Source organism: Phocoena phocoena, chromosome 19 (genome assembly GCF_963924675.1).
Source record: "Phocoena phocoena chromosome 19, mPhoPho1.1, whole genome shotgun sequence".
In the NCBI taxonomy this organism is placed as follows: Eukaryota; Metazoa; Chordata; class Mammalia; order Artiodactyla; family Phocoenidae; genus Phocoena; species Phocoena phocoena.
Genome location: NC_089237.1, coordinates 46480019 through 46506379, shown reverse-complemented (window position 1 = coordinate 46506379; position 26361 = coordinate 46480019). Strand labels below are relative to the sequence as shown.

At 58.0% G+C, this 26361-nt stretch overlaps 1 protein-coding gene across 1 annotated transcript; it reads right to left on the bottom strand.

The window, feature by feature from the left end:
- Window positions 1–6: 6 nt before the first annotated feature.
- Window positions 7–23311, bottom strand: DOC2B (double C2 domain beta). Its single transcript, XM_065896508.1, has 9 exons — window positions 22915–23311; window positions 15179–15258; window positions 11592–11666; window positions 9350–9459; window positions 9083–9209; window positions 6285–6442; window positions 1575–1656; window positions 724–820; window positions 7–143 (listed from the first exon to the last, which is right to left on the bottom strand). Exons 1-9 carry the CDS (start codon window positions 23309–23311, stop codon window positions 7–9), a joined length of 1263 nt encoding a protein of 420 aa, XP_065752580.1.
- Window positions 23312–26361: the final 3050 nt, after the last annotated feature.

Sequence of the window (26361 nt, the reverse complement as noted above, 5' to 3'; positions counted from 1 at the left end):
GGTGGGTCAGTCGCTGAGCACGGCCCCCGGCAGCTCGTTGGTGAGCGTGTGCCAGCGCTCGATCCGCTTGTCCTTGTTCTTCAGGCAATCAAACCAGTGCTTCAGGCGCTCGCCCTTGGCATTGATGCCCAGAACCACGCCGCCTGCAGAGGGGAGCCGAGAGGCAGCCAGGACACGGTGACCTCTGACTCTCAGGGTCTCTCTGGAACCAGTACCCCCTGGCACCCCTCCCAGACTTTGTGCTCCACGGCCAGACTCTCTTCCCTGCCCACCTGCTCTGAGGGTGGACCGTGGTCTGACTGCCACACTCTTGGAGCCCCCACTCCCCCAGTCAGGGCCCAGGGATCCTGCTCTTCCTTTACCCAGGACCAGAGCAGTACCTGCGGGGCAGCACAGTGGCTCGTGTTGGTGCCAGGGCAGCTCCACTGTGCACAGCCACCAAGCCCACCACAAATTTGGGGCCACAAGGGCTCAGAGTCCAGCCCGAGGGGCTGACCATCATCACCCCCTGCTCCACCACAGACTGCTGTGTGACTCGGCCAGGCCTCTTTCCCTCTCTGGGCCTCTTTCTCTGTCACTTGGGGTCAGGCTGGATCATGTCTATGGCCCCAACTCTCCCCACAGGCCAGGAAGGCGGGACTGTGGCCTGGTTCAGGGCCCCTGCCCGTTGCTGAACCCAGGATGGGCATGTTGCTAAAGAGCATTCCCCTCGTGTCCGCTCACCGATGAAATCGTTGGATTTTCCAATGTCATAATCCCAAACGGTGATCTCCAGGGTCTTCTTGGCCAGGTCCCCGTGCTTAATCTCATAACAGAATTCCTGGTGGCCAGAAGGGGAGTGTCAGGACCAATGACACACGGCCTGTAAGTCGGCCGGTGGCCAGGAGGGTGGGCAGTGCACGGCAGTGGATGGTAATGGATTCTCACCCATCATCTCACTCACTTCCATCTGAGAGCCCAGCTGAGATCCTCAGCCCAGCTGAGATCCTTCCCTCTGACCCACCTGCCCCTTTGTCACTGAAGCTGCTTTTCTCAGGATCCTTAAGAGTCTCCTTATTGCAAGTCAGCGCACACTTGGCGGCCTTGGCATGCTTGACCTCTCTTGGGTCTGATTCTGCTCACCACTCCCTTCTTTGTGGAACCCTCTCCCACCAGCTTCCAGTATCCTTCAACATCTGGTGTCCCCCTTGCTCCCTGGCAGCACCTCCTCGGCCTTCTCTGCCTGCACGCGAGTCACTCAGGCTCTGTCAGAGGCTCCCCTCCCTCATCTCGTTCCTTGGAGCTCCTCTCCGGCTGCACCCACCCCCTGGGCTGAGGACCTGGGTATCTATCTGCCCCCACCTTCCTGGGGCCGCTCACATCCTCACACCACCCCCTCCACATCTAACATGGCTACAATCCCATCAATTCAATCCTCCAAAGAGTTTTCCAGGCCGCTCCTCACTTCTGTCTGTACCACCTTGGCCTGGTTCAGCCTGGCCTCACTTCTCCCACCAGTCCTCCTACCCCACGGCTGGGGGCTCTCCTGTCCTGAGGGAGAGTGAGTGGCTCATGGCTTCCCCAGCCTCTCGTACCTCGTTGAACTCTGGGTTTAGGGTTTTCTTCTTTACCGCTGTCTTATGTTTGGATTTCTTGTCCACATCTGGCTTCAGGTATCTGGAATTATAACCAATCAATAGAGAGAAGATACTGAGCATACCTGGAGCCAGCAGGGCTTGGAAGAGAGGGATTCCCAGGCCTCCCGTTCATCCTAACCCTCGGATGTCCCCAGCACTACTCTGTGACAAAGGTGAGCAGTCAGTGCAGTGGGAGAAGCAATGGGTCCTTCATCAACTGGACCTCTGTTCACAGCCCATTCCTGATGTCACAGAGACCCTCCATCCCCTAGGAAAGAGGATTTTCTTTATTTCTGGAAGTCTAATTTTCACAGCTCTCATTTCCCACCAGAAAAACATTTTTAGCAAAGTTGGTCCCTTGCTAGAGCTCTTCTTTTTGTAATAGCAGATTATGGAGATAGAATTCACACGCTATAAAATTCATCTTTCTCAAGTGTATAATGCAGCGGTTTTTAGCATAGTAGCTGAGTTGTACAACCATTGCCACTACCTCACTGGAGCTTTGAGGAAGGAAAAAAGGTCTTTTGGGCAGTGACAGCAGTGCTTCCTGAAGGGAAAGAGGGAAGCCCTGCTTGCGGGCCAGCTCCCTCCACGGGCATCAGCTCCTTAGACTTTGATTCAGAACAGCAGTCTTCATCTGGGGCTCAGAAAGGTGGAGGACTCACCCAGGGTCACACAGTTGCTCCGCACAGGGATGGTGCTCAGAAGCCAGGCCCTGTCCTTTGCAAAGCTTCTTACCCTGTCCCTGCATGGACACTAGTGACAATTGCCCTGCTCCTGCTGACAGGACCACATCTGTCTCACCCACCACCAGCTTCCTGGTACCCAACTTGATGCCTGGCACTGGGTGGGATCAGTGAACATAGAAAGTGGTACCTCATTATTGCTTTTCTGTGCACTTTTTAAAAAAGTTGTGATTGTTATTACATAAGAAATACTGGTTCGTTATAGAAACACTAGAAAATATGTATTAACAGAAGTTGGGGGTGGAGAAAGAAATGAATACATAGGTCTGCACAAAAGCCTGTTCCTTAGCAGCTTTATACAGCCATCAGAAATTGGGAACAGCCCCCATGCACTTCAGCAGAAGTGACCTGACGGACAACTACTTGGCAATGCAGACCTACAGACAGAACTCTGGGATCAGGCACCACGTGGCTGGCTCCCCAGAGCATTAGGTCATGTAGGAGTTGCCTTTATAAGTCAGTCTGGAAAAGGCAAAACTGTCGCGACAGAAAACAAGTCAAATGGTTGACTGGGGCCCGGGGACCTTTCTGGGGTGATGGTATCTGGATCTTAACCATGGTGGTGGTGACAAGATTGTATACTTCAGTCAGTCACACTTCAAAAGGGGAGAAACCTAGTGGATGTAAATTATACCTCAATAAAGATGACTTTTTAAATAGGTTGGGGGGTTCCCTTAAACCCTCACCCAGAGATGGTGAATTTCTGCATTCCTTACAAGCTTCCATGCACTTCTTGACTCGTCTTTGCCTGTTTTACTTTGGGGGCGAGGAGGAGGGATGGGGGCGGTCCTGCACAGTGGGAGTGTCTCCCAGCCCTGCCTCCGGAAGGCCCTGAAGGGAAGCTATCCCAGGCTGCACGGCCAGTGTCCGTCTAGTGATCCTCACGAGGCCCCAGCTAGGGGTCATCCCTTGTCCAGGTCTTTGTCTATGCTGTCTCCCTGCCTGGAGTCCCTTCTCGCCTCACCTCACCACTGCATGCAGGGGAGCTTCCTGAGGGAGCGTGGCCTCTGTGGGCGAGAAGTACACCCTGGCCATGCTCCAGGGGGCCCACCCATGGCTGCTCACCCTCCCTATCAGCACTCCCTCCTGCCTTGGCCACCAGGGCTCACGGAGCCTCCCTACCAGTGCCACCGCTGGTCCCTTCTGCAAGCAACTGCTGCTCACCTGAGGCCTCTAGAAGACAGCAGAGGACTGGCGAAGGAAGGGGGTTGCCCGGGGCAGCACAGCAAGTTGCTTTGAGCTTTCTCAGTGCCCCTGGGTGTGAGATGGAGATGGTAACAAGTACTGCACAGGGCTGCTGGGGGGCTTCAAAGAGGCCTAGCACAGCCCTGGCACCCAGCAATTACTCGGTATGTGTTAGTGATGATTGTTTGTTAACCATCAGCAGACCCTGAAGAATTGGACTTGGGGTCAGCTTCCAGCCTGGGGAAACTGAGGTAGCTGAGGTAGCTGTCATCTGGGGTGAAGTTTATAAAAATAAGGCTGCTGACAAAAGGCCTTGGCCCATCTAGCTTTACCCCTCAGCATCCTCCACCTCCACCTGGCACTTCCATGTGCTCTCTTCTCAGGGCCCCAGATGCTCCGCTCGGAATCTCACCTGTGCCTTTATTTCCCCTACTTTTAGCAAAGAGAAGGCCCACGGTCCATGAAGGGGCCTTTCAGAGATAGGGAGCCCTGAGGAGGCCTGAGCAGCAGCCCCTGCAACTCACCCAGAGAATTTCAATCAGATGTACGGGTTTCTAGGCTGCTGGGGGCCTCCCTCTGATACAGGGGGCCATCCACAGAACTGCCTGTCGGAAAGGCCACGCTGACCCGGCCCATGGCTGGAGGGTGGGCCCAGCAACTACCACACCTGTGGCAGGGGGAGCCCCAGGCATGGTGGACAGGCCCTGCCAGGGCTACCTCTCCCTGGCTGTGGGAGGTGGCTGGACCCTCTGTTGTACGAGGTGAGACCCTATTTTCTGGATAACACAGCATGAGACCCTGGAATTCCTATCAACTTGGCAGGTGGGAACTGAGCCCAATTTAGAAATTTCACACCAGCCTTCCCTGGTGGCACAGTGGTAAGAATCCGCCTGCCAAAGCAGGGGACACGGCTTTGAGCCCTGGTCTAGGAAGATCCCACATGCCACGGAGCAACTAAGCCTGTGCGCCACAACTACTGAGCCTGTGTGCCTAGAACCTGTGCTCCGCAACAAGAGAAGCCAACGCAATGAGAAGCCCATGCACTGCAACCAAAAATGTTAAAAAATTTTTTCACACCATTTTGGCTTCAGATCATATTTTCTTTCATAAGAACATTCTAGGGCTTCCCTGGTGGTGCAGTGGTTAAGAATCCACCTGCCAATGCAGGAGACACGGGTTCAAGCCCTGGTCCAGGAAGATCCCACATGCCGCAGAGCAACTAAGCCCGTGCGCCGCAACTCCTGAGCCTGTGTACTAGAGCCCGTGAGCCACAACTACTGAGCGTGCACACCTAGAGCCTGTGCTCCGCAACAAGAGAAGCCACCGCAATGAGAACCCTGTGCACTGCAACAAAGAGTAGCCCCCGCTTGCCACAACTAGAGAAAGCCCAGCACGCAGCAACAAAGACCCAACGCAGCCAAAAATAAAAATTAGAAAAAAACCCTCTAGCGTCACAGTTACAGGTGGAGGCACTGTCCTCCCTCCCCAGAGACAATCACTCCAGTATCACACTGGTGCCCCCCCACTACAGTTTGCTTAGGGCTCAGCATAGCTCTGTCCACGTGGATTCACCTCCCTCATTTATTCACGTCAACTGCATCGTACTCCACTGTACACAGAAGCCACATTTTATTAATCTGCTAATGAACACTAGGCTATTTCCATCTTACCGCTATCAAGCAATGCTGCAAAAGCAGCTTTATGCCAGGGCCTGGGTCTCTAGGACGCAGACCTGGAAGGGAAATGATGCGGCCACAGGGCGTACGCATCTTTCTAGGTTACCGAGCATCACTTACTTTCCCTCCACTTTAAAGAGTCTAATTGTCTTCTGAGCTATTACAGCATTTCTGTTCCCAGTGGTCTCTGATCCACTGGAAATCACTGTCTTGCTAATGGTTGAAGTTGGGCCCCAACATTGTTTTTTGAGCAGAAAACCAGTAGTCCTTGTGATGGCCTCTGGCACCTGGGCCTCCTTACTGTCTCCTGAGGCCAGAACCATCCCTCCTTCTTAACGATCTTAAATCCTCTGTCCCTTTCCCTGAGCAGAAACACCTCCTTTCTGCTGAGCCAAATTCCTCCCCAAGTCCTACCCTTCAAGACAACCTCGCTACGTCCATCTTTTGTTTGTGGAGCGCACCGAAGCACAGATGGTGGTCACCAAAACACAGGCTTTATCCCTCTCCAAATGGCCACCAGTTCCTGCCTGAGCTAGGATCACAGCCTGTCCTGACCCAGGTTCACAGCTCTGGGGCCCCTGAGCTAAGTCTCTCCCCCCAGTGCTACCAGAAGCCCCACCTCTCAGGGACCCCTATCTGTGTCTGTGGTACCGTAGAGCACTGCCCACATGTGCCCAGCCCTAAGTCCTGATGGAGTCCCTTCACTGGATCTCCTGGCCTCCTGTCCCCTCCTCCAACCTGCTCACAGCCTTTCCTGGGCCCCATGACCACAGAGAGACCTGATCCAAACATCAGGAGATAACTGCTCTCTATCTGTGTGACTGGGCTGCCACTCAACTGCTATGGACGTCAGTTTCCTCATCTGAGAAATGGGTTTGGCCAGACTCAACCCACAGAGTTGCCCAAAGAGCGCAGAAGAGCATGACCTCGTGGGCACAGCACCCCCTGTGCTTCACACAAGTACTTGCCACACGGACTACTGATCTCGACGCATGGACCTCCCTAGTCCCTGGAGGTGAGAAAGTGGGGAAGGAGGCGGCTGGCCTGGGCCGCACACTCACGTTTTCACGTAGGGGTCCGAGTAGCCGTTGGCGTCCATGGCAGCCAGGTGCACGCAGCGCACAATGCCGACCAGCAGGCCCTGCTTCTGCGAACTGTACTTGAGGGAGATGAGGATGCGGCCCCGCTCCTCCAGGGACTTGTCTTCTGTCTTGTCCACCTGTGGGGCAGGTGGGTGGTCACTCAGCTGTCCGTGCCTGCTCCCACCTCCCCTGCAGCCACAGGCCCAGGCCGAACGGAGCCCGGTGGGTGGTGAGGGGTCACCCTGGCCCCGGCCCCCTGGAAGGTGCTTCTTGGAGCTTCTTAGGCACATTCCCAACCCCAGGGGGAGCTACGAGGCAGGTGGGGTGTGGCCTAGGCCTGCCCTGCCTAGCGCCTGCCTCGGATCAGACCTCAACTCTAGGCCTCACTGTGTGGCCTCCCCAGCCCAGCCAGCCCACTGAGACCATTCCTCACCCTCCTGAGACCACCTGTTTCTACCTTCCAGCTGCTACTCACCTGGAACCCCTTTCCTTTACCCTCTGTCCACCCAGCCTGAGCCCTATGACCCCCAAAGGCCCCTCCCAGGTTTCTCTGCCAGGCTCCTCTTGCACTCGGTCCCTCTGCTTTGGACTGTTCACTGCCTGGCACTAAAACGGCAGCTTACGTGGCCCCTCATGGGCAGGGGCCAGGCTTGCACCTCTCTGTAGACGGGGCTCCTGTTAGGTGAAGGAAGGGCTACCTTCCCCAACTCCCACACCCAGGGCAGACATGGCTAGCTGATGACTGAATTCACCCTGAGCTCAAATGCAGCCTCAGTATCTTCTCAACACAGAGCTCAGGCAGCCTGTACCCGTGGCTCAGAGGAGGCGGCTGAGATTTAACTACCTGCCACTCAGGCCTAGGGCTTTGTGTATGACAGCCTCACTAAACCATGGCTCTTGTGGCAGTTGTGATGTGTGAAAATTAAACAGTATAAATGAGCTGGGATATTTTCAGCTGTTTTTTGAGGGTAGGATATACTTTGGATTGTTTCACATGTAGACCATTGAACTGGGCATCGTTCAGTGTTTACGGAGAACGAATAAGGTTTACAAGGCTATGTAAAATCTAAAAGGTATCATCAAAATGAAACTTTACTGCCGATTGATTTTTCTGAACTGTACCCTTGTCATTGTGGGTCCCTGAACTGGACCAATGAGATCCTAGCAAAATTCAAGCAAGGCTAAGCAAGTCCCTGATCACACCTGGTGCGCAAGCATGCATGCTTTCACGCGCCCCCCCCCCCGTGCATGAAACAGGTGCTCACACATGCATTCCACGCTCTCACACACTGCTCACACACAATTCACACACCACACAGGTGTTTGTTTATGTCAGGGATCAAAACTCAGAAACAACTCCAGCAGGAGTTGGTGTTGCCCTTTATAAGTGACATATATCATTTGGAGAAACTGGGTCACCTATGGTTAGTGAATAATAATAAAATTAGAAGGGTTATCTCCATCACACAAATATCTATGAGTGGGAGAGAACGTGACAATGGAATACAATTTGCTCAGCTTATGCAAAAAGACAGAGCTGGGTTTCTGGGAGGGAGGTCTGACCTCAGGTCACTTGTTCCAGGCCAGGCTGCGCTAAGCATGTGTCTCGGGGCCCTATGGGGGAGGGGTACAGGCCCTCGGGGGACAGCTGCTGGACTGTCCTCTTGAGCTTTCCCATTGCCCAGACCTCCGCTAGGGAACTGTCCTGGGGAGGGGACTGTGCCCTGAACACCATGCAGTCCCTGAAGGCATAGGTTTCTTAGGGTCCTGGGCCTTGGACCTCTTGGCCAACCCCTCCTGGCCCTTTTGAACTGGGTGAAGGCAGGCCTGGGGAGGGGAAGGAACGGGGAGGAGAAGGGGGAGGGGAAAATTGCTCAGAGACTCTGGGAGGGCTCAGCTGCTGCAGACGACCCGGGGGCAAAATTGGTTTTGACATTTTCAAACAATTGCAATTTCTAGGAAAGAATGATTTTCTGTCTCCTCTGGGTATCTCACAGGCACCCCACGCCTAACATGTTCCAGTTGCGCTCCGAGCATCCCCAGCTGCTCCTCCCATGGTCCTCCGCATCCCAGTTAATGACCCTTCATCCTCCCAGGTGCTCAGGCCCCAGGCCTGAGGATACCGACCTTCAGCCCTTCTCCTGCCTCCACTGCCGCCCCGCCTAGGCCTGGGTCCTGCTCCTCCCTCCACCCTGTTGGTCTCCCCACCCCGGCCCTCCACTCCCTCCCATTCTGAGGACCCTGTTAAGTCCTCAGGTGCCTTGGCCCCTGCCTAGCACCCTCCTGTGGCCCGTCTCACTCAGGGATAAGGCCAGAGTCCTCCCAGCATCCCCAACCCCCAACCTCTGCTCTCAGCTCCCAGGGCCCCCTCCCCTCGCTCTCTCTGCCCCTCTCATTTGACCTCTTGCCTGTGCCTCCCACAGGCTGGGCGCTTTTCCATACAGGGCTTTGCACCTGCTGTTCCCTCTGCCTGGAATATTCCCTGCTCGCCGGGTGAGCCCTCCCAGAGCACCCGTCTAACCCACTGACTCCTCTCATGCTTTTTTTCTCGGCCCTGTCCCTGCTGAACAGACTATCTGTTTGGGTCGTTTATTTCATTTTTTGTCTGTCTCCCACCCAAACTTCATGAGGGCAGGGAGATTTATCTGTCTCCCCAGCACCTGCAATTGTGCCAGGCACATAGTAGGTGCTCAATAAATGCTCCTGGCCCTGCGCTCACGGCAGGGTAGGCCCTGGACGGCTGCAGAGCCCACCACCGGAGGTCGTGGCCCACTCACCGGCAGCTGCTTCTCCAGGCAGATGCTGAACGTCTTGGTGTGGTTGGGCTTCAGCTTCTTGAGGGGCACCCGCGTCTCCCCTATGAACTCGTTGTGGCGGAATTTGTCCTCATCACACACTGAGATCCTGGAGGGCAAGGGGCCTCTCAATTTGCTGCCAAAGTCAGTGCAGATTTGCAGGTGGTGGGCCAGGGGATGTGGGGAGGGCCTGCCCTGTGGACAAGGCTGGGTGGGGTTGGGGAGCCGGCAGCCCGGGGTCTCACCCACCGCAGGGTCTTTCGGATCATGTCTTCGTCTGTGATCCCGTAGTAAGTGAGGGTCTCATTCCACGTGGGGTTCAGAGTGTTTCGGAGAGTTTTTGTTCTGAGCTTATTTGCCTGGAGAGAGCAAAAACGATCAAGAGGGTGATGGGCAATGTAATGGCCCCAAACACTTCCCAATCCCCCAGATCCCGTGCATAAGTACTCTTCCTTGGCAAAGGGGGATTAACGCTGTTGTTAATCAGCTGACTTTAAAATAGGCCGATTGGGGACTTCCCTGGCGATCCGGTTGGTTGAGACGCTGCCCTTCCAACACAGGTGGTTTATCCGGATGGTGTGGGTGGGCCATGTCCCACGTCATCACAGGGCCCTTAAAAGTAGAAGAGGGAGGCGAGAGGAGTCCGAAGGAGCGTGACAAGGGGAGAAAGTCAGAGAGGTGACACCGGCTTTGAAGATGGAGGAAGGGGCCACGAGCCAAGCAAAGGGGATGTCTCTAGAAGCTGGAAAGGAACGGGAAGTAGCTTCTCCCTTTGGGCCTCCAGAATGGCATGCAGCCCTGCTGACACGTGATTGTAGCACAGTGGGACCTATGTCAGATTCGCACCCTGCAGAACTGGAAGGTGTGAGATCTGTGGTGTCGTAACCCACCCAGTCGGTGGTCATTTGCTAGCGCAGCCCTAGGAAACTACAAACTGCCTCCCTGACTTCCGTAGCCGATTCCCTTTGATGTCCGCCACAAACCGGCCCAGGCTTTGAGGTCAGACAGCCCTGGGTTCAAATCCCAGCTCCACCACTTACATAAGCTCTGTGGAGCCCAGTGGGTTACTGACCCTTTCTGAGGGTCAGGCTCCAGGGCGTAACACCACATCTCTCTCAGCCTGGTTTGTAGGACCTTCTCTATAAGGTGCTCTATGAAACTCTGCCCTACGAGGGAATCTATCCTATGGGGGGGGGCGGTCCCTAGGATTCGGCAGCCAGGTACTGCCGACCCGAGGTCCCAGGAGTCTAGAGACGCACGGTCACTGAGCCCCCGAGTTGGGCCCCTTCCCCTGGTCGCGTGGCCTTCACAGCCCTGGGGGTCCTCCCTGCAGCATGAGGACAGAGAGGCCTGGAGTGGGGAGCCTGCTCCTCCAGGTGTAGTGGGAGGTCCCCTGCCCTTTCTCCCGCAGCCCTGCCTTCCCTTCTGGGATGGCGCCACCGGACCAGGGGGAGCCCGGGCCCCAAAATTAACTCAGGCCCCAGCAGCCTGGAGTGGCCACCTGGGGGTGGGACCCCCCGGTTGGTCTGCAATTATCCTGAGCAGTGTTGGGGGAGGCCCTCTGCCCAGGGGGGTGCCCCCACTGCTGACTCTTCCTATCAGGTCACTCGAGGGCCAGGAAGGAACTCCCCAACTTTGGCTTCTAAGAAGGAGGCCAGGACAAGAACACCAGCCACTGGGCTCTGCGGCTCATGCTCTGTGTCCTGTGTCCCCTGTCCCTCTGCCTCCACCCTGGTCTCTACCTGCAAACAAAGCTGCTGGACTCCAGTTGAGTCCCCCCTGGCATGGGGTCTGCCCCACTCAGCCCTTGAGATATCTGTGGGCTAGGGAAGGACCCAATTCTGAAAAGATGTGACCTTCCCTCCCATGACATTACAAATAAAACTACACTGAACTGTAAGACGTATGAAAGGAAGTCTCATCAAGTTCTGATCTTCTAGTGCTGAAGGCCACCTTGATGCTTTTCGTAGAGAATTAAAAAAATGGTTTTTTCCCTCTCCTTTCATAGATGCACCTGTTGGGCTGGTCTGCTTGTCAGGTCATCCGGTACAGGAACAAGGGTTCTGTAGTCAAATAATTTGGGCAGTTGCTGACTACTCCATCCCTCTTGTGGGGTATCACAGGGCAGCCCATCAACACATTAAAGGCTCTGGTAAGTCCTGCAGTAAAGAAACCTGTTTAACAATGTTTCCCAGTGTTATCTGGCCACAGAACGCTTTGTTTGCGCACAGTATTAGCGTCCAGCTGAGAGTGTTTCTTTTAAAACGCTGGCCTAGAAACTCTCCCCGGGAGTTTCCCCAACTCAGTGGACAGGTGGTGCTGACTCAAGGTCCCTGGGAGGCCTAGAGGGTGTGGGGGTGACTGGGTGCTCTGGGTGGAGGTGGAGTGAACCCTCAACTTGCTTGGACTCTGAGTGGGTGTGGGAGCTGTGGGCCTCCCTGGGTGCCCCAAGCCCAGCCTGGGCTGCAGTCGTGACAGGAGGGCCCCTTACCTTACTGGCTCCTGGAAGCAGGTGCAGCTTGACATAGGGGTCTGCCAGCCCATTGTGGTCCATCGGCTTCAGGCCCTGAGCAGAGGGGAATGGCAAAGGGTGTGACTGGGGGCTTGGGGACACAGAGCTGCCAAGGCCTCTAGGAACCTGGGTCAGCAGGCATCCCCGCCCCCTGGGCCTCCTGGCTGGGTCCATTCATAACCCTCTTCACAGAATTAATCCCGCCCCACACCCCCAGAATGGGGGTTGGCGAGGAAGGCTCCATGCTGGTGCGATCTCCCCCCACCCCCCACCGCCCCAAAAGCCTGGCCCTGGGCAGGCAACACGGGGTGCCTTTGTCAGATCGGCCTCTTTCTGTTTTCCTTATCTTGGAGGCCAGGTGACTCACTTTCTCTGAATGAGGCCCTCGTTCTCCTGCTGTGGGCAGGCCTTTCCTTCTTTCCGATCCCCCTTCTCCCTGCTCCCCGTGCACTGCGACTTCCCTCACAGACCCGAGGTCCTTGTGACCCTCTGTCTGCTCATCCACACCTTTCCCTGAGGCCGTGGGAAAACATTGTGTCCTGGAGACCAGGCTCAAGTTCTCTCTGGCTTTGTCACAGCCCCCTGCCAGTCTGTGTCCCCAGAGGCCACACAAGCTGGCCGGCCGTGGAGGGTCCCTCCACAAGATGGCACCCCTCACTCACTCCCCTTTTTATTTATTTACTTATTTTTGCAGTACGTGGGCCTCTCACTGTTGCGGCCTCTCCTGTTGCGGAGCACAAGCTCTGGACATGCAGGCTCAGCGGCCATGGCTCACGGGCCCAGCCGCTCCGTGGCATGTGGGATCTTCCCGGACCGGGGCACGAACCCGTGTCCCCTGCATCGGCAGGCGGACTCTCAACCACTGCGCCACCAGGGAAGCCCCCCCTCACTCACTCTCAACCACCAGTCAAGTGTGCACAGCCAAGGAACTCACGGAACCATAAACAGGGGCCTAGGTGACCTCATGCTCGCTCCTGCTTGTGCTAATCGTCTGGTTCTGCTTCTAGGATGGCACACGGGGATGGAGGAAGGCAGCTGGGCCATGTGTGGGGTAGAGCTGGCAACCCCACAGCCTCATTCAAAGATGAGCTGCAGGGCTTCCCTGGTGGCGCAGTGGTTGAGAGTCCGCCTGCCGATGCAGGGGACACGGGTTCGTGCCCGGGTCTGGGAAGATCCCACATGCCGCGGAGCGGCTGGGCCCGTGAGCCATGGCCGCTGAGCCTGCGCGTCCGGAGCCTGTGCTCCGCAACGGGAGAGGCCGCAACAGTGAGAGGCCCGCGTACCGCAAAAAAAAAAAAAAAAAAGACAGGCAAAGATGAGCTGCAAGTTGGCTGCTCATGACCAGCCCACCTCCCCCACCTCCCAGGGGAGCTGAGGCTCTTCTCCCCCATCCCCACCTTGGTTCGGAGGAGCTCCCAGGTAGGGGCTGAGATCTGAGGTGGGGTCTTCCAACTTCCAACCAGCACTGCTCGGCTACTGGGAAGGGGCCCACGGGTTTTAGAGCCAGGCTGGCCAGGGTTCAGGTCTCAGCTCCTGCACTTATCAGCTGGGTAAGTGGATGACTTCATCTGCCTCCTGAGCCTCAGCTTTATCATCTGTAAAATGGGTTAATAGTCCCCACATCTCAAGGTTGTTGGGGGAGCTGAGGAGGCAATGCTGACGCGGGGCCTGCTGGTGGGGCATTTGCTCCCCCCTTCCCCTAAATGCCGGGCCCCTTGGAAGATGCCGGAGAAGCTGCTGAGGGCGGAGGCATCTGAGCTGTGCCGGGAGCTGCCTGGGCTCCAGCTCTGCCCTGCTCCGTGGGGCTGGCTCCAGGACGAGGCTTGGCCGGGCGGCCCTGCATGCACTGTGGCAGAGAGGCAGACCTTCCCAACGCAGGCCTCTCATTCCACCTCTCACCCTTTCGCACGAAGGTGGAACTTTCCAGTTCTGCTGTGGATATGAGTGCCCATACGTGCGTGCGTGCGTGCGTGTGTGGTGCGGGGTGGGGGGTGTCTGCTGCCAGGCCCTGTCCTGCAGAACAGCATTAGGTACTGAGCACTCACTCATTTAATGCTCACAACCACCACACAGGTGGGGATGATTAACCCTATTCTACAGATGAGCAAACTGAGGCAGCTCTGCTTACCTAGAGGGAGGGTGGCCAATCTAGGGTCCAGCACTGGGGCATCTGGCATCCTCCCAGAGGCCCCCGAGGGGCTCTGCCTGTCGGCCTCAGCCTTCCTACCCCCTGGGGCTCCTCCCCACACCCCAGCGCCAGCTCCTCGCATGCCTGCACCGCCCCTTCCCCTGCAGAACTGGTTCTAAGCAGAGGATGAACTGGAGAATGTGGGAGCGACCATGGCTCGGGGTCCTCCCATCCCCCATCTCCAATGCTTGAGCGATACAAACCCAAGTGGACACACGCGTGTGCACACACATACGCCCCTCCCCCCAGTTCACCCACATAGCCCCTCTAGAGCCTGGGTAGGGAAAGCGGGGCACACAGCACAGGAGGGGCCTGGAGTCTGGGTGGGGAGGAGAAGGGACGGCTCTGGCCAGAGCAGCCTGGCAGCCAGTGCCCGTTCCCAGTCCCCAGGCCTGGACAACCTCTACACAGCTGGGTGGAGGGAGAGGGGAAGGGGTCTGCCTAGGCGTGCACCCTGCCTTCCACCTCAGCACAGCCGGGGGTTATCAGATTCCCAGCTCTGTGCCTAGGGCAGGTCTAGAGCCCTTTAGAGGAGGGCAGGGCGTGCCCTGTGTCACAGCCCGAGCAGCTCCCAGAGGAGGGGGCGGGGGCGGGGATGGTGCTGGCCCAACAGGGACACTGCTCACCCCTGCCCCGGTGGCCCAGCCACGGCGGCCCAGGCGGGGTGGGGCACAGCCAGGGCCGAACCAGGCAGCCTGCCCCTCTGGGTGAGCAGAGCACGGGCAGGGCGGGAGGAGGGGCAGAGGAGTCGCAGGTTGGGGTGCTGGTGGTGCGGGGCTGGGCGCAGGCAGCGGTGCCGGAAGCTCCTTGCTCTGAGCCGGCCCCGGGCCCTTCCACGGCTCTACCGGGAGGTCTACCAGGCCGCACGGCTGCCCTTACCTTGCGGGAGAACATCAACTTGGGCACCTTCCTCCCAGGGGGAGCGTCGCGGTGTGGGGATGAAGGGAACAGCGTGGCTGAGAACACAGCTGACGGGTGCCAGCCCGGGGCAGGACCAGCGTGGGGTTTACAGACGCCCACGCCTCCACCCAGAGAGCAAGCTCAGGCCGGTGCGACCAGAGACTAATCCCCCGCCTGGCGTGGCGTCAGCGTCCAGAGCCTCCTCGGGGAGTCGGGAGGCACCCAAGTCCAACCCTTCCTCTTGGCCTGCAGGACAGGCCTGTCACCTCCCTGCCCGCCCTTCCCTCCTTCGACAGCTCCCCAGCTCTGGGGCCTCTGTCTCCTGAAAGCTGCCCCCCACCCCCATTCTCTCTGGCTCCTCTGTTCTACTCTTTCGCCTGAAAACCTCGCTGTAGGGGAGGCAGCTGCATCTCAGGAGCAGCGGAGATGACCGAAGCAAGAGCTCCCTCCTCGCCCTCTGCGCACAGGTGGGGCCTACCTTGGCCTTGCTGATGGTGCAGTGGAGAGCGTTGTTCTCCTGGTCGTAGAGCAGGCTGAAGTCCAGCGTGCCCAGGGCGGCTGCAGACAGGGAGGGCTCAGGTCATGCCGGGCCCACACGGTGGAGAAGCGTCAGCCACCCCTGCGCGGCCGGACGAGGTGCCACGGTGACCGCGCTGACTGCCACCAGCAGAGCACCTGCTGCATACCGACCCCCCAACCCTGAGAAGGAGGCTCGGGGGCGGGGGGGTTAGGCCCGTCACCTCCAGACACTGCGAGCGGTGAACTGAGAGTCAAAGCCAGGCAGTGGGCCCCTGACCCCTACGCCGTGCCTCGCGGCCGGTGGCTGGTCCAGGGTGGGGCCACATGTGCCGCACTCAGCTAAAGGGGTTCCTGTCCTCCTGGTGCAACCACTGGCCAGGGCTCTGCACCTCAGCTCCCCCCCGCCTCTTAACGGTCCCAGGAGTGTGCGAGAAGGCAGAGGGGTCAGGCTCTACAGCACCGCAGGACCCAGCCCGGCCGACTGGCTGGCCCACTCGCCGCCCCCCAGCAGCACTTGGGGCTGCGGCTCCCTGGTCTGCCCGGTCCCTCTGGAGCGCTGCGCCGGGTGTGAGGAGAGAGCTGGGCCCGCGAGCTGCTACCCCCGGCCTCTAAAAGGCAACCAGTGATTCCCAAGGGCTGGGCAGCGGGTGCAGCAGTGATTGGATGCAGCTGCCGCCCTGGGGCACGATCACACACGGCAGCTGTGGCTTTTCTCATCGACACGGCTCCCGGCCCGAAGGCTGGGATTGTGGGTGGGAGCAGACCTCCGGGGCAAATCTCTCCCCCACGAGGTACACATTCAAAGGATGTCTTTAGAAGCCCAGATGCTCCTTGCAGGCTGCTGGGCTGGTCAACTGGCATCTAATTCATTCATTCATTCATTCATTCATTCTTTCTTTCTTTCTTTCTTTCTTTCTTTCTTTACCAAGTGTTTACAATATGCCAGACTCCAGGATCGAAGATATCAATAAGACAGGGTTCCTGCCCCGAGGAAAGCACCGCTTAATGGGAGGAACAGATGAAAAGGATTGGTCAAAACAAAGTCTAGTGGGCCAGGACTGATGGAGGGTTCAGGGGGGACGCCTGGCCTGGATGTGAACTGGGGCCATCAGGAAAGGCTTCCTGGAGGAAGTGACACTTCACCTGAGCCATGCAAGACGAGGAGGGCTTGGCCAGTGCACCTTGGGGCCGGGGGAAGGGGCATTCCAGCCACAGGCCAACCCAGAGGGTGGGGGGGCGGAGTGGTTGGAGTGATGCTCGGGGGGAGGCCAGGGGTGCCCAGTGTGGGTCTAGAGCAAACCACAGCCTGCTGGCCGAGTCCGGCCACTGCTTGTCTTGCACCCCAGCTCCTAACACAGGGTCAGGCACACAGCTCAGTGTCTCTGTCGTTGTCTCGCGGGGGCACCCGTAGGGTGTGAGACCTGCCCTCTGACGTCTGACCCTGGGTTCATATCCTGGCTCTGCACTTCCTTGCTGTGTGACCTTGGACAGTGTATCTAGCCTCAGTGTGCCTCAGTTTCCTCGTCTGCAAAATGGAGACACAACAGCATCCACCTCACGGCATTGTGCTTTAACACCATGCCTGGGGTACAGAAAGTACTCAGTAGATAATTATAGAAGGAGCGTATCCATTTAGGTGATTTTTCTAGATAACTGTACTTGCCCCTCTGAGACACTTTCTGGAATGAACTCATTCCGAATTGGATCACTCCCCTCCCAGCCTTCGTGAGCAGAATACACAAATGGTCACTTACACTTTTCGGAATAACCTGAATCATTGCTATGACTACGGTTACTGTTCTGTGTCAGAGTCCCAGCCCAGACACAGAAGGGCATGTGAGATGATTCCTCCACCGAGGGATCCCAGGTGGCCACTCTGTTTTGAGGTTTTCTTCATTTTTTTCTGCCTCCTCCTTTGCCATCAGCTTGAAACTCCTGTTAGAGTACTTGTCTCTGGTAGCACAAACAGCTCTCTCTCCTATTCACTAGTTACTTGTCTCGTCTATGAAACCAGGTGAGAATACTTGTTAAAATTGTGTCTAAACTAAAAGTCAATAGGCCATGGGACTTCCCTGGTGGTGCAGTGGTTAAGAATCAGCCTGCCAGTGCAGGGGACACGGGTTCGATCCCTGGTCCGGGAAGATCCCACATGCCGCGGAGCAACTAAGCCTGTGCATGACAACTACGGAGCCCGCGAGCCACAACTACTGAGCCTGCACACCACAACCACTGAAGCCCACACGCCTAGAGCCCGTGCTCTGCAATGAGAGGCCACCGAAATGAGAAGCCCGCGCACCGCAATGAAGAGTAGCCCCCGCTCACCGCAACTAGAGAAAGCCCGCGTGCAGCAACGAAGACCCAACGCAGCCAAAAAAAAAAAAAGTCAATAGGCCTTGAGTGGAGCCTAAAGTCCTTTTCCCTGAGCAGAGCATGCGTGCTTTAGTCCAGGTGTATCTGGCCTTTTGCTGCCTGTATCCTAGCTCCCCTCTGTGCGGGTAAGCAGGTGAGGTGCTGTAAGGGAGTGATCTATCACCACGCCTTAACAACTAACAGCCATGGGCCCAAGCTTCTCCAGGCCCAGGCTTTTGTAATAATATTTTTTTGTAATAATAGTCTCTAAAGCTCTTGGCTTTGCACGACATTAAATCAGTCTGCTGTCCCCTTCAGACCTAACCTGTGGCTTGTGCCCCCCAGACATTTGCCTCCTGAGGGCAGGGACCATGCCTCGGCCACACCTCTGACACCAGCAAAGAGCAGATGTTCAATCCACACGGCCAGCCCATCCAAACCAACTCATTCTCCAGCTTCTCACGGGAGCAGAGGTGTGATGCTCATCTATTAAAACAACACAGTCCACGATCTCTGCCCGGTTCCCAATTCCAGAGAAGGACAAGCCAGCAGACAGAGTCCCCACTGGGAAATTCAGCTCCAGGCGGGGAGAGGGGTCCCTTCCGCTGGCTCTACAGACATCCGTGTTTAAGGAAGGCCCGGAGCTGCCCAGTGAAACCAACACCGGTATTCACTTCCCAGGAAGGAAGAGCAAGCCCAGTGCTGCCCCAGGATGGGATTGATGAATTTCTTTGAACTCCAAATGCAAGTTTTATAAGAAATAATAGTCTAATGGTGACTGAGTCTAGAAGCTCAGTCACCATTTTTAGAGACTTGCCGGTGGTGGAGCTCTCTGAGAGAGCCCATCGCCCAAAGTCTTTATCTCCTATTTGGAGAAATGAGGCTCAGAGAGGGGAGGTGATTTGGTCAGGGTGGCACAGCAGAGCTGGAAGCAGAATCCAAGCCTCTTCACTCCCATCCTGATAGCTCCCGCCTTAAAGCTTAGTGGCTTCCGAACATTTTTTTCTGCCGCTTTGTTTAGCTGAACTCTTGAGAGGGTGCAACGGAGAAACAAAAGAGAGAATAACAGAATTGCTCTTGGGGCGTGGGGAGCGGGAAGGGCTCAGCCTCCACCCTGGAGGAGCCTCTGTGTTGAAAACCCCCCTGGGCTTGTGCAGGCCAGGCGGGCGCTGAGGGCAGGTGAAGGTGCTTGTCTGTGTGAGCCACGGGGTCCTGTCCTCCAGCCACTCAAATCACACCTCCTGGCTAAAGTTAACATCCTTGGATAAATAATGAGGCTTGGTCACTAATGGGCCTTTGAGAGTTGTCACCAGCTTGTTGATAATTATAGAGCTTTAATGGGGCTAATTCAGAGAAAATCAAGCTCCAGCCCCCGTCAGTTCCTCTAAGGCAGCACATCCCTCTGCTCTGCTGATGGAGACTGACAGCATCATTTTGACCTTGGTTTGCACCTGGACCTTCCTCGCCCGTACACCCTTGGGAGTAGGAAACCAGCCCTGGTTTTGTTTTGTTTTGTTTTTTTAAGAAAAATGTCAGCCTCTGAAATAGTTTAAAAACAACAACAACAAAAAAACCATGGCAAGAACCACAGAAAATGATTAAGCCTGCGTCGAAAGCATTTCATAGTTGGGGAAACTGAGGCACTGACCAGGCGCTGCAGGGGGTACAAAGAGGAATGAGCCACACATCATATAGCCCTGCTTCTCGGGAGCTCAGAGGCAGAGGGTTAGGACTTTTATAAACCTATTCATTTCCCTGCTTTACATTGTTCAAAAATTTTCCACTGCCACCTGGACTCAGTTCAACCTCCTTGGTGTGGCATTCAAGGCCCTCTGTGATATGACCGCTTCGGCCTCACCATCAGAGGCCTTTTCCCCTTGCTCCAGCCACTCGACTCTTCCTCCTTGCACTAAGCCGGGCTGCGTCCTCCCTCCTCCCAGCCTCAGAGCGCCCTCTCTGTGGGGGAACTCTGTGCAAGCCGGCGCTTCCCATCTGGGCTCCTGACTCCCCGTCCTCACTGCTGGGCTGCTCGTGTGTCACGGTTTCCATGAACTCCCTGATGGCAGAGGTCGTGTCTCAGGCATTCTGGAACCTCCACACTCAGCAAAGTGCCCGACACCTAGTTGGTCTTAGAAGGTTAAGTGCATAGAAATACGGTCCGGGTAGAATATGACTTGGCTCCAAGGAAAGGGAATCGCAGCCAGTGGGTACAGGGAAATTATTCGAGCCGAGGGACTCAGCGATTCCTCCCCTCCATCCTTGCTCCAGGCCTCTGTGGGGATCAGTCCCGACCTAGCCCAGGGTGAATCGCGCAGGGGCAGGTGTAAGCATGGGCAAGAGATGTAATTCTGGCCAACGAGACAGAAGGACAGATCTCCTGGGGACTTCTGGGAGAGGCTCCCTCACTTTTAAACTGAGACATGGGAGAGGAAACTGATCCTTATCAAATTTAGGATCTTACTGTTACGTGTGATGTCTGGACCTGCAGCAGCCACCTTGAACCATGAGGGAGGTCAGCCTAAGAGGAAAAGGGCATGGCCACGTGGAAAGACAGAACCATCACCACTGATGCTGCAGACGAGCGGCTGCATGAATCTACCCCAGTGCCCCATGACCCCGACACCCCTCACTGTTTAAGGCACTCTGAACTTTCTTCTGTCACCTACAACCCCCAAATATCCTAGTCGTTACAGCTTTGAAGCATGGACTGTTTCCACAGGTGGAGATTGGGTGGGAGGGCATCTCAGGCAGGGCAGCAGCACATGCGGAGGGCGGGACATAGGACCCGTCAGGAGGGCAGCGAGCAGCGGAGTCCAGGTTAGCCAGGCTGCGCTGTGGACCACTGGGAGGGGAAGGGCACTGGGGGGACACTTCTAACTATAACGTTTCTGCATCTTCTCCCCATCAGCGCTCCTCTATTAGATCAATTTGGAACCTGTCAACTTTGTGCTTATGCCTTGAGGTGATGGGCTTTAAAGAGAAGGGAAAAAAGGCCGAATAAATAAACAGCACTTCACTCTCGGCCTTGGACAACAGAGCAACCGTCCTAATTTCTTTTTGTTAGAACAGACATAATCCAATAATTAGGGCAGCAAATAGCATAACCCTGGCTAAAGCTGTAATGAACCATCTGGCTTGAATCATTTAGGCTTATTGTAGGGATCTGGTTGTCAGAGCTGGGACGGGGGTAAAGCCTGGAGTATTGGGCAGAGAGCGGTTCCACCCCGGAACCTGGTCCCCCCATGGGCAGGAGCCAAGATTTCTGTGCTCCCATGGTGGGATGTTTGTTCGGCCGCTGAGGGGTGGCTGCCCCTTGAAGAGAATGAGGGGGCCAAGCTGGCCCTGGCTCAGCCACACACCATCCTCCTTGGCTCTTTTCAGCAGACTGCCCTGGTGACATGGGTGTGGCCAGCCCACGGTTCAGGCTGGCAAGGCTGTGTCAGACCTTGTACCGCTGACCTCAAGTGCGTCTGTCTCCTGGCAGGACAGTGAGCTCTCTGGGTCCGGGGCCCCAGCCCTGTTCCCTCTGTGCTGCTAGGAGAGTGTTCTGTGAAGGACTGCTGAGTTGATGGACTGAAGATGGGGCACTTTCGGGTCCCTTCCTTGCCTGTGGGTTCAGGGACAGCCGAAAGAAACAACCAGATTTCTCACCTCTTAGCCGTATGTCATCAGAGGGCCCTGGGTGGCACCAGGAGGGCCTGAAGCCCAGGCAGAAGCCCTGCCCTGCTCGCCTACTCCCTTGGCATAGCAGGAAAGAGGCTGGAAATGGGAACAAGTTCCTCACCCCTTCTTCTGGAGCTGGCTGAAGATTCAGGGCATGCAAAGGGGTGACCTGGGTCTCAGTTGGGGCCTGCCCAAAGGCACAGCAAGCGAGGGAGTGCACCTTGCCCAGGGTGCCAGGACCTGGGCGGGGGGTGAAGATTAAGCGCACAGCCTGGAGGGCAATAAGCTCTCCCGACCGTTTCCCCAGGCCGGCAGGAAAGTGGAGGGACGCCAGACTTCGGCCAGAGGGCTGTGGTCCAGGCCCGAGAAAGTGCAGAGCAGGCAGCTTCCCAGCACAGGCCCGGCTCCGAGCGACCCACGGTCTGACAGGCCTCCTCCCACTTGCACCTCCTGGGCCTCCCTAGGTAGGGTGATGAGAGGTCGGGCCCCACCTCTTCCCGCAGTGGTCACCCCCACTGTCAGCTTCCAGAGGCACATTTTATTCTGGGGGAAACTCCAGACCCCCAGCCTGAGGCCCGTGTGGGCATTCAAGCCAGACGCAGCCACCCTCGCTGCGCTGCGCGGGGGATGGGACCCGGCGAGCCTGGGGGAAGTCGGCGAGCGACCCCTGCCCCGGGAAAGGTCCACCTCCCGGGCAGGACCGGCGTCTGACTCGGGTTTTCCAGCTCTGAGAGTCACGCGGCTGGGGCTACAGCTGGGCTGGGGGCCTGGCGAGCAGCGCTGCCCCCATCCCCACCCCAATCCCGCGTAAACCCATCCCGCACCGCCCGGCGACCTCTTCGTTCTCGGTTTCCCCTCCAGTCCCGGCGCGGGCACTCTCAGAGCCCAGAAAGGCGCCAGGAGCGCCAGCCGGCCGGGCCTCGGCCCCGGAGGCCCCGGGAGCCCTGGCGCTTGCCTAATCCCTGGGGCTCGGGGCTCAGCCCCGGAGGAGGAGGCGCGGGCTGGGGTGGGGGACCCTTCCCGGCCGGGGAAGCGGGTAACAGGTGGGCGAAGGTCGGCGGCCCGGTCGAGCGCAGCGGCGGGACCAACGGACGCGGGAGGAGGAATCACCAAGGTTTCTCCAAAGGACAAGCGGCCCCGCGGTCCCCTGGTCCTCGGCCCCCACGTCAGCCAAGCCGCCGCGCTCTGCGGCCTCCGGCCCCACCAGGGAGGCCGTCCGGCCCGGGCCCCGGGCGCCCTCTGCCTCTCGCCCAGCCCGACCCTCGGCCGAGGGGCCGGTCCGCCGCGGGCTCCGGAGAGGGGAGCGACCACGCGGCCAGCAGCAACTGGTGTCTCCCCGGGGCGCAGTTCCGCCCTGCCTGGGAACAAAAGCCGCCGCCCGCGCCGGGGCTCCCGGCGGGCGGGCCGAGAGGGGGCGCGGCGCGGGCTCCGGGGAGCTGGGCCCCGGAAATGGGACACCCCCGGGGGGCCCCCAAACTTCCCACCTCTCCGATCTGCTCGGGGGCGGTGTCGGGGCTGTGTGTGCCGGGCGCGCGGAGAGCGCACGGCGCGGCCGGGGGCAGCGACACAGCGAGGGGTGTGCCGGGGGAACCGAGACGTCAGGGGATCCGAGGGCGGGCGAGGTCGGGAGCGAGAGCAGCCGCGCAGGGGCGGGGGCGAGAAGCCGGCGGGTGGGAAACTTACTGCAGTCGTCGGACTCGTAGCCGTCGGCGTCCGGCTCGTCCTCGGGCAGCTTGGCAGGCGGTCGCGCCGTGCTGCGGCCGGGGCCGGGGCCGGGGCCGGGGCCGGGGCCGGGGCCGGGGCTGGCGCCGTAGGCTCCGAACAGCTGGTCGACATCCTCGTCGTCGTCGCGGGCGCCGTCGGAGGGGCTGCGGCGGCCCGCGCTGGCCGCGGCCGGGCGCGCGGGGGCGTCCGGGGGTGCAGCGGCGCGGGGCCCGGCGTCCGGCGGCAGGCCCCGCGGGAAGCGGGGGAAGTAGTCGGAGATCTGCTTGATGGGCCGGATGGGGCCGGGGCACACGTCGATGGCCATATGCTCCTGGATGCTGATGGTCGCCTTCTCCCCGCGCCGCCGGAGGGTCATGCAGGCAGCGCGGCCCCGCCCGGGCGCGGCCCGGCCAGACTCGGCGCGGCCCCGGCCCGGGGGCGGCTCAGCAGGCTCGGCTGGGAGCGGCGGGGGCTGCGGGCATCTCCGGCAGCGCCCCCGGACGGCCCTGACGCGGCTGCTGCCTGCTCGGCGGCGGCCGGCGCGAGTGAGTGCCAGGGGCCGGCAGGCAGGGGGCGGGCCCAGCCCGCGTCACCGGCAGCCGCCGAGCAGTGCGAGAGTGCGGGCGGCGAGGGCGGCGCGGCGCGGAGCGAGCTGAGCGGCGCCGCACTCACTCGCACTCACACCGGCGCGCACGCCGGCCCGGGACCCCGCGCGCGCACACCCGGCGGGCAGGGCCACCGGGCGCCTTCCACTCACGCGCCGCAGGACCGGCGGGGAGCTGAGCAGGGACCCGCACCTTCCCGCGCGTGCCCGCACTTTCTGGGCTCCGTTCACACAGGACACATACCGGTGTGCAAGGACACTTCCAGCGCACAGAAACGTGTGCAGAACTGGGCGGAAGCTCCCACTGCTCCCACCTGCAGGACACACGTACCTGTACGGAGTTGCCTGAGGCTGCGGTGGCACCGTATATCCCCCAGTACACACACATCCCTAGCAGTACACACAAACAGCACTCGTCGAGGTGGTCAGGGGACCCAGGGCACCCCTGTCCCCAGCACACCTAACAGGACATACGAACACACCCAAAAAGTGATCAGGGGACTCAAGGCACCTCCCAACCCCCAATCTAGCAGGACACACAGCCACACTCCTAGGAGTGCCGGACAGGATGCTCACACACGAGCAAGACATCCACAGCTGTACAAGGTCACTACTGGCACAGTCTGTTCACCATTCCTCTCAGGTCACATACAAACACACTCTCTGTAACCAGAAGTCAGTCTCTCACTTGGTCCTTGAGTAGGTTGAGTGACCCAGCCCCCGCCCACCCCCCACGGGGACAGGGTGGGTGAGGACCTTGACCATAAGCGGTGGTCAGGAGAGGATGAGGGCAGACAGGGTGGGCATCCCCAGGGAATGATGAGCGAGGCAGAGGTGGAACGGCAGGGTGTGGCCAGCCCACAGGCTCAGGCTTCCCACATGATCGGATAACCAAACAAATGCCCAGCCCTGGCTGCTGTCCTGCTTTCCCGGGAACAACGCTCTGTTGGGAACGGCTGCTGCTTATACAGGTGTGTCCCCAGAAAGCCCTGGGCACAGACAGAATCCTGTTCACTCTCTGGTTGTCACTGAACATCAGAAATGCTTATCTTCTTGGCTGGGTCCCTTCCAGGAAAACTGAACGCAGGACCCCAAGCCTGTGCCCCTCCACCCACCATAACCCCTGTGGAGGTGTGGAGAGCAGAGAGAAGAGAGAGGAGGCCTCACCTTCATCACTTCCAGTTGCATCATTCTGGCAGATCATTGGCTCTCCCTGAACCTCAGTTTCCTCAGCTGTGAAACGGGGCTACTTCCAACCTCACAGCATCGTGGGGAGGCCGCATCTAGCATAGAGCATGGCAGGTAAGAGGTGCTCACCAGCGTCGGCTTTCCCTTCCCCCTTCCCTTCGGGAGATGAGACTCATTGGTGAGACGTGATGGAGATCCGCATGTTGTTGCACGACAAGTCCTGAAATGGATGGTGAAGGTCACCACCCACCCTTGAAACCTACGGTATACTCTGTCAAGAGCCTTCAACAGCTGTTATCTCACTGATGCCTTTTATCACCCCACGATGTAGGCAGGGTACAATGTTCCCATTTTGCAGATGAGGAAATTAAAGCTCAGACACAGTGACTTGCCCAGGTGACTGCTGGCTGGTGGCAGAGCTGGGGTCCTGATTTTTTGGAGGCTTCCACTGCCCCCATCCCTGCCTCTCCCTTCTCACCCCTAGAGAGCAGAGCTGGAAACACAGGTAAAATCTTGCTCCCCAGAGCTCTTCTTGAGGCTTCTTGGCTGGGGACAGCCCAAACTGAGGAGGAAGAGAGAGGGGGCCAAGGGTCTTAGGGGTTACAGTAGGAATGAACCAGCCTGGGGGCTCCCTAAGGACCATCTGGGATCCTGGTAGGAGAGAAATTCAGCCTAAGAGTCAAAGGCCAAGGGAGGGACAGGAGAGCCTGGAAGCCTAACACAGTGAGTGGGTATCCCATTTCCAGGAATGCTTACGGGGCTTAGTCCTTAAATAGACACAGAGTGACATCTTGTGTGCTAGAGGTGGCTGCATCACAAAGCGATGATGTAATGACACACGGTACTAGAATACAGGCACTGAACCATCATTTCATAATTCATTCACTTGAGGAGCACGAGAGTGGTGTCGCCGCCTTACAGACGGGGAAACTGAAGCTTCAGGAGGTATAGTGACTGGGAATGAGAGCCTGGATATCCTGACCCTGTGCCCCTTTGATGGCAAGGCTCTACCCGTGAGTTCACTGGGAGCGGGGACAGAGGGGGCTGATCACTTCCTCCTGGCTTCTTGACTTTCTGTGGGTCTGGCTTTCTGGAAGAGCAGCCCCCGGCTCTTGGCTCTGCAGGTGCTGGCTCTAGGGAGGGTCTGGAAGAAGTGGGAGTGGTGGGCCCAGCCTCAGAGCATCCAGTCAGTGAATGCCAGGATGACCAGTGGAGAAACACGTGGCGTGTCTGAGGCCAACACCCAACAGGGAGTCTGAAACACCCCACATCAGGCATTGTGACTTCTTTCCTGGCTGAGAGCGACCAGTAGGTGAGAGGCATTTAGAGGAAATGACCTCTACCCTGCACTTGGCTGGACGTCCTTGGTTGGCATCTCTGGCTGGTGTCCGTGTGCCCTGGGAGGAAGGACCCTCCCTGGCCCCGGTCTAACGTGTACCCCCAGTCTCCACCCTTCCCTGATTACTGGAGGAGCTCTGGGCTTGCTGTGCTGATAGAAGTTTCTCTGTATTGATAGGAAATTTTAACCCAAACCAGGGGCTGATGGAAAAATTCCAAGCACTTGCTGTTTGATGGAGAGGGGCCTTCTGGGGGCCCTTGTCCATTCATTTCTCTAAGAATCCACACCGTAACAA

Bases quoted from the DNA above. Each gene is read 5' to 3' on its own strand.
- DOC2B (XM_065896508.1), bottom strand. From the start codon at position 23,311: ATGACCCTCCGGCGGCGCGGGGAGAAGGCGACCATCAGCATCCAGGAG. The intron at 11,667-15,178 runs GTAGGCCCCACC...CCCTCTGCTCAG, and splicing joins GCACCATCAGCAAGGCCAAG to GGCCTGAAGCCGATGGACCA. The intron at 1,657-6,284 runs GTGAGTGTGCGG...TTATAATTCCAG, and splicing joins TCGGACCCCTACGTGAAAAC to ATACCTGAAGCCAGATGTGG.